Source organism: Pygoscelis adeliae, unplaced genomic scaffold (genome assembly GCF_000699105.1).
Source record: "Pygoscelis adeliae isolate BGI_AS28 unplaced genomic scaffold, ASM69910v1 Scaffold183, whole genome shotgun sequence".
In the NCBI taxonomy this organism is placed as follows: domain Eukaryota; kingdom Metazoa; phylum Chordata; class Aves; order Sphenisciformes; family Spheniscidae; genus Pygoscelis; species Pygoscelis adeliae.
The window spans coordinates 2,235,258-2,243,041 of NW_008824536.1; the positions used below are offsets into that span (position 1 = coordinate 2,235,258).

Sequence of the window (7,784 nt, forward strand, 5' to 3'; positions counted from 1 at the left end):
GATCCCATCTGGCCCCATAGACTTGTGAGCATCCAGATGACGTAGCAGGTCGTTGACCACTTCCTCTTGGATTATGGGGGGTTCATCTTGCTCACCATCCCTGTCGTCCAGCTCAGGGGGCCGAGTACCCTGAGGATAACTAGTCTGCCTGCTAAAGACTGAGGCAAAGAAGGCATTAAGTACCTCAGCCTTTTCCTCATCCTCAGTGACAATGTTAATTGTTAATACAGTTTTCCTGTAAAAGAAATTCAGTTTTCTTTAAAAGAAAACTGTTGTCATTTAAACGATATCCCTGACAACCATTCTCTATTGCTTCATGCAGGGCCTCTACAGAAAGTTGTGGGTTTTTTTCCCCTCCCACTATCAAATTTTTAGGTGTACTCAAGGCCTGCACAAAAATCTATATTCAGCCGCCAAACCCTCTGAATTCCTTTAGATAGCCACTTCACATCGATTCTGCATAATATCTATCCCGACCCCATGGGACAGGCCTTACTTATTCCTCAGTGCATGAAGATCATATACTACATAAAACTAAGGAGATGCACATGTTTTGTAATCTTTCAAAGCCTAGCACCAGAAGCTGACGCCTCCTAAGACAACCCAACCACATCAGACTCATGAAAATCTAAACCTACCAGCATCCACTACCCGGTCAGTGATCCCCTCAGGAACTGCTGCTGTACCGATGCTTCAGGACTGGGGAGCCAACAGCTCACAGCTAAACTGACCCCACGGAGAAATTTTATGGACAGTCTAACGTCACGTTCTGTGCTAATGTGAGATTTGCTCTTAAATTTATATAATTTAGTAGGTTTTCCAAAAAGAAAATTAGTGTAGGAAGACATCTGTAAAAATATTAAATTTATAATAATCTTTCGCTAGAATTTAGGACTATTGGGGTTCTTCCCCCCCTCCACATGATTTTTGCTGCCTTTAGACAAAAAAAATCCCCTATCAAAGTGAAGAAAACTTCACCACCTCAACACTATGATTTTTTTTTTAAAAAAGAGAAGGCAAAACATACAAAACATTGTTTTGGGAGGCAGAGGGAAGAGGTGAACCTGATTGTTTCAGTTTTAGTTTATAAATCAAGAAAGTTTGTATGCAAGTATTCGGTCTTCTCCTGTTCTAAGTTTTATAATGATGCACACAAAGCCATACTATAAAATAATTAAATTCAGCCACAAATACAAGTAGGGAAATAAATCTACATGTCATATTTTCAAAGCCTCTAACCTTCTGAAAAAATCAGACAGCATTAACTGCCAATTCTCTAAAATTAAACACACTTTATAACGTATTTAACTTGAATTAAGAAAGGCCTATTAAAAACAGTATGCTCCAGTTTAAACAAAAATGAACATAGTTTCTTTAAAAAAAAACAACAAGAAAAAAACCATCACAAGCTGTAACTAATTGGTGCTTCAGAATGAACTCTCAGTATCATCTCAAGTTACTAGCATGCAACAGAAAAATCCTCTGCACTTAGCCAGCAGAGGAAGAAATACTTCAGTAACATTCTAACATGGGGATAGATTCCATCAACTCATAACAATACATTCAGTTTAGCTAGAGTCCAACTGGCTTTAGCTGAAACTGTCCTAACAAGTTATGATTCAGCAAGAATTGTTTGCTGGGAGGATAAATTTCTTTTTTTCTGTCTGTCTCGCTCTCTCTGTATTTTTTTTTTTTTAAATATAAACTATTTTAAGTCCAAGTTGCAATTGCTGGCGGGAGAGGGACACCTGACATGTATAAGAATTTAACATCTCTCTTTTTCCTGAAGCCTTCCATAGGGCTCAAGACAAAGCTACATTTACATTTGCTTTTCTTAATGATACACCCAAATAGCACCAACCTCTTCCCATGATTCTAACTTCTGGTATACCTCTGTTAGAGCACTAACATCTGCCTTTATTACCAACTTCAGGGTATAACGGTATAATTTGTGGAGGGTTTGATCCTTGACCAGTGTTTAAATTTCCTAGTCATGATCTTCAGTTATAGTAAAAAAAACAACCCACAACCAAAAAAAACCCCAAAAAACCCAAACCCAAACAAGAAACAAACAAACAAACAAAAAAGACCACCACACCAGGCACCCTGACTTTACATTATTGGAATGTTAGCTGGCTGATCCTCTAACATTAAAAAAAAAAGTGTGATTAATATAGCCATGCAGCCAATGAATCACAAGCTCAAATTCCAGTTAGGTCAGCTTAACTCATGATTGATTAAAATTGATCAGCAACATCATAAATGAGTGTCAAAACACCAAACGCTTACAATAAGAATACAAGTTACGTAAAGCTGCATAATAAGATTCCATTTCAAATGTAGAAAAGGCATCTAAAGGCTCGGCCTCAGGCCTCAAATTACGCAGGATGTTTTAAAAGAATGCCTAATTTCTGTGTTGCACAGAAATACTTCTGCAACCCACAAAGTTCTTCTATCTTTTTATTATAATTTATTTACCGAAGATCAATGGAAAAATTAGGACTTCCTGATAAATCTTTCTAATGCTCTCTTCCAAAATCAGTCAGAGGTTTTAACAATATTCAGTGAGCTGGACAAGACCTTGCAAGCCCACCCACTTCATTCCACAGCAAGAGAAGGCTGCAAAGGTGCAAGAGCTAACACAGCTCTCTGGCTCAAGCATACTGAAATCAGAACAGATTATTTAGACTAGGCCCATCAGTTGTGCTGTGCATTTCTAGTAATTAATTCATTAGATACTTAGCTTTTTGGCTTTTTAGGGAATAGATATTCATTAAAAAAAATTGAGTAGATGAATGGGAATGTGATTTACTAAGGGGAAAGCTTGATTTTGACCGAGCTGGGTTTTTAAAAGGCAATGTTATTTTAGGATATTAGATATTATCAAAAACCTTTAGCTCAATAAGCAGGATGAATGAAGCTGCAATGGGAACAGGAGGAAGGTATTTAAAAAGAGAAGCCTCTCTCCAACATCATGACACAGCACATACTATAGCTGGCTAATGTTAATGGATCAGCAATACACTTTGCCAATAAATCTGCTCTTGAATAAGTAACATGACTTCTATTTTCATTTTCTGACCATAAGGTAAATAAAACGCATGCTCATCATTCAAGTATACAGTTATGTATGGTTTATTTTCATAAATTCTTAACCTATATATTTTTTAGCCTTAGAAATCTGAATCGCTATTGCAGCATATCAAAGTCATTAAAGTCTCTAAAAGACGCTAATCTGTGTATTTAAAGGAGCTTACCCTTCAAAAATATTGCCAAATCATCTGCTGATTTTCATTGTACACTCCTGTAAACTTTCACTATGAATCATTATGTGGAACCTTACCCTTGAAGATTCATATGAAGGACTTGGCTGACCGCTTGTTCCCCAGGATGTGGCACCTGTTCGCTCATCCATACCTAGCAATAAAAAGAAAAATACAGACCTATAAGAAAAGATAGCAAAAGCATAATGTTCTCTGATGCAACCTGAAAGCAAATTCATCTGCTTCCATACACTAAAAGCAAATTCATCTGCTTTCGTATACTTAAAGCAGTATTTCTAAAAACAAAATTTAAGATCAACAGTTTCCTTGTTAATGAAGCTGGCTACAAAGCAACCTACTCATCTGGACACCTGCAGCTGCTGAATAGAGGAGCATAAAAAGTCAAGAAGATTTGCCAATCTGCAGTGTCTGCCCTACCCAACCCATAAGAAATTAGCATGAGTAACAAAACGAGCACAACGATGTTAGCCTGGCTTTTTGCACAGCCTGATTTATCCTGCATCTTAAGCACTGAATATTGCAGCACATACTGTCAAACACACTTGTTATCTACTCTTTGCTCTCATGTCTTGCTTAAGTATTGTAAAATGTGCAAAATTATTTCCCCTACTTGGTCTTTACATGACATGCAAAATATTTTAGCATAAGGGGGGGAAAAAAAGGCAAGAGAGACTGGTTATATTTCAATGGCTTAAAAACCCACAGAGACTCACTGCCCTACTAAAACAGGAATCTTTTTAAACTCTGTAACGGTTCTTTTAGAGTCAGTTCCCTTTATGCAAATCCAGGTTACAGCTCAAAAGAGAAAGGGGAAGAAAAAAATAGGGAGATCTTTAAACTCAGTATCAGAATATGTATCCCATGTATTACCTAGCCAACAATTATAAATACTGTTGCCAACACTTTCTCCAATTACTTTCTATTCAAAGTTAGTTGGTCAAACCATCTTCAAATAGCATTTCAAAACAACTAATTGCAAAAGTACCTGAATTCCTATAGCCAATTCATTCATATAGGATAAGGTTACTATTCTAGTAATTAGGTTCCTGATTATCTGTATCACAAGTGTTGGGTTTTTTTCTTGACAGGTGGAACAGTTCCATCCTAAATTGCAGACTTCCACACACTTTGGCCTACAAAACACAACTCATTTGTTCCCTGTCACCCAAACTTCTCTCATAAAGAGTTTTGATATAGAGCATAAATTCTTTACGTGATGTATAGTATAAACTACTTATGAAGCTTTATAGTGTCATAATTTATAAATAAGAACTAAGTGTCACAATTTTAAGAGCTGAATGAAAGTTACTCCATACAATCATCCATAAACCCTAACTTTATATTGCAACTATAAAATTTTCATGCATATATCTCAGACTGGCCACACTACAAAATAAAATGCAAGGAAATACCGTAAATAACTACCTATGGAGTAATAGTATTCTAATCATTATTTCCTTAAGAAATGTGTTTTATGAAGCTACAAAATACTGTTTTGACAAAGACAGCCTGCAGAAGGTGTGTTAAACTGAAAGTACAGTACAATCACCCAGATAAAAACTATAGACACCTTTTGTGTACTGCAGGAAAGGTCCTCAAGGCTGGAGAACGCTCTTTGAAAATGGAAAACCACCACTACATTGAGCCAGCAGTTTGTGGAAGTTTGCTGCATTTTGCAGCTGACAGCATTGTTGTTGTTTCAATGAGTAACTGGTCCAGGAGCTGAGTAAAAAGTCGTGGCTGGCACTGACAAAGGCAAAAGTAATCTTTTGGCACAACTGACTCTTTTCTGCCAGAAACAACAGCGCTAGTAATCTGGCCATTATCATAACACGTCTTCCATTGCTTTAGTTTCAGAAGAGACAGATGCTTGGGGGGGAGGGGGGGGAGGAGAGAAAAATATCTTACTGCAAGACAAAATCTTTGGGAAAGTCTAAGACACAGTACATTATATCAACCCATTTAGGAAATAAGTCAGTAGATAATGGTTATGCATAGAGTGTTTAGATGCATGACCCCTAATCAGTAAAACATGTTACTCTTAAAAATTTGAGTCAGTGGGACATAAGGACTTATGTTAAGGTTCTGCTAAATCAGCACATGTATAGCCAAAAATTCTCATATTTTAATTCTACCATTTGAATTATGCAAATAAACTGTTTAAAGAAACAGCTCTAAAACAAAATGTAGTGGTTTAAGATGGGCAGGAAAACTAATTTCTAAATAGTTCTCAGAATTATTTCTTCTAAAAAAGCCCAGTACGGTTAGCTAGAGTAGTTAGGAGTATCAATGCATTTCCTTTTTTCTGCCAGGTGCCTTTTCCCTCCTTTTCATGCAGCATTTTTTCTTTTCTTACAAGCCCAAAACAGGCTTGCACATAGACCTACCCTTTAGTCAGAATTTGCACACGAGGCACATGCATTCACACTTTAGAAGCTCCTTGAAGGCTACGAGGAAGAATTTAATACACTGCATATAGAACACCAGCACTCTGACTTACTGCTGCCTGATATCTGGATTTGACTTGGAACACCACCCCTGCTGCCCTCAGTCCCCATCAACATAGCACACACCAAATGGGCAGAGAACCGGCTGGCCAACAACACTCAACCAGGAAATCAGATATATGTCTATCTCTTCTGGTTTATACACTAATGTTTTTTCCACCGATGACAGACGAAAAACAACCAAATGCTGCAAGAGACAAAGACCCAGACAAACTCTAGCAGGCTGGGCACAAACAACGCATACTTTAATACAGCCAAAGGTATCCCTACATGAATGAGCCAGGAGCATAAGATACACCTTCCAGATGGGATGAGAGCCTGAAATGGGGAACACACAGTAAGAAAGAACACAGGAATCACTATGGTAAGAAATTGAATAAAGTCTCAAAGCAAAAGTGTCATCAGAAGGGTTCAAGCATTTTCCTGGGAAACACAAAACAGAATGGAGTAACTAGGGGGATAATCACCTTCGTATAACCCCTTCCCACAAGGAAACGCAGTGTCCAATTCCAGTATCCACTAATTCATCACAGATGTTAAAGGGCAGAGGAAAGCTGTGACAGTTAGCAGAGCACTGAAAAACATGCTGCACAGGGAAAGGCTGCAGTATCTCAATCTGTTTAGGCAATGCAAAAAAGGGGGAAATTCAACAACTGCATGTTATAAAGGTCTAATAAAACAGATACATGCAGTCAGGCAGAAAGAAGTATAATGAGGTTCTACCCCCACTTCCTTTTTTTAGTAGGCATTGGGGATGGAAAGTAACTGAAATGACTCATGAGTTGATTTCATAGTTCTCAATCAAAATCAGCTACTCCTATAGCAGATACACAGTAGTAAATTTAACTAGGGAGCAATTCAGTAAGTCTGATCTTTGTTCAAGCAGATTCAGCTGGCGATCTGTGGCTGGTTCTGGCTCACGCAGCACCTCCACTACACTCTCTACCGCTGTCCCAGGGAGGACCGGCAGGACGTCACCCCTGCCCTCGGCCAGCCACACAGACAGAACACAGCCCAAATCCGGGACCCCAGCCAGACCGCAGGAAAGGCTGAGTGTTCCTCACTCACCTTGGGAAGATCAGGCCAAGCAGTCACGAGGATGCTTTCTGGCTTTATGCATTGAATTCTAAATGCTTTGCTTAATGTCACTTTTAAGATGGTGCTGTGAGCATTTCAAGCTCTTCTAGAAGAAAAGCTGAAGAAACCTGTTGCCTCATTACTTCAACATATGTATTCATCCTGAAGAAACAGGTCCAAACATTCATCTAATAAAAAAAATTGGATCTTACAATCAAACTGAAGTGAAAGTTGTTGTTCTTGCTGGTATAAGACAAAGAAGACCATATTTAAAACTTACTTCAAGAGACACAGGCTCTAATGTTCGTGCAAACCAGATAATATACTTTATAGGGTTACCATCTGCTATGATGTTGATCAAATAAATGATCTGACAAAAAAAAAATCACATTGTAGATTGTTATACTAGGTACTCAAGGTATGAGTTTCTATCTTTTATAGCTTCTTTACCCAATTTTGTTTCAGAGTAATGATATTCTTTCAGATAAGATTCAACAACTGAAATCAATTGCAAAAAAACCTACAGCACAAACCATAACAGCATTGATTGTATTTTGCATCTTAGACACCCAAACAAATCAATATACCATTAGACCCTATATTGCAAAGGTCTATTGTGAAGAACGATATAAATTATTACCTAAAACTATATTTTAGGTCTAGACTTTACTAGAAAGGAGATGCAAAGAGAAATATTATTTGATGGAGAAATACTATCTCAATTAAAAATCTTAAATTTCAATAGGTTAAGACTAGTTCACAGCCTCTTCTTCTTGATTCTAAATAGAAAGTATTTCTCATTTTATAGTAGACTTCATATTTTTTATAACATAATAGAATCATTTATATTCTAACAAAGTACCCAAAATTTGCAAGTCAGATAAACAAGTAAAGACAAGATATAGTTCCACACATT

The 7,784-nt window shown here is 37.4% G+C and overlaps 1 protein-coding gene across 2 annotated transcripts in view; it reads right to left on the reverse strand.

Moving 5' to 3' along the window:
• Positions 1-7,784, reverse strand: part of TCF12 (transcription factor 12) — a 182,359-nt gene that overhangs the window by 131,746 nt on the left and 42,829 nt on the right. For both annotated transcript variants that reach the window (XM_009321587.1, XM_009321588.1), the window contains exon 4: positions 3,344-3,417. In XM_009321587.1, coding sequence (XP_009319862.1) covers positions 3,344-3,417 — 74 coding nt within the window. The remainder of the gene's footprint in view (positions 1-3,343; positions 3,418-7,784) is intronic.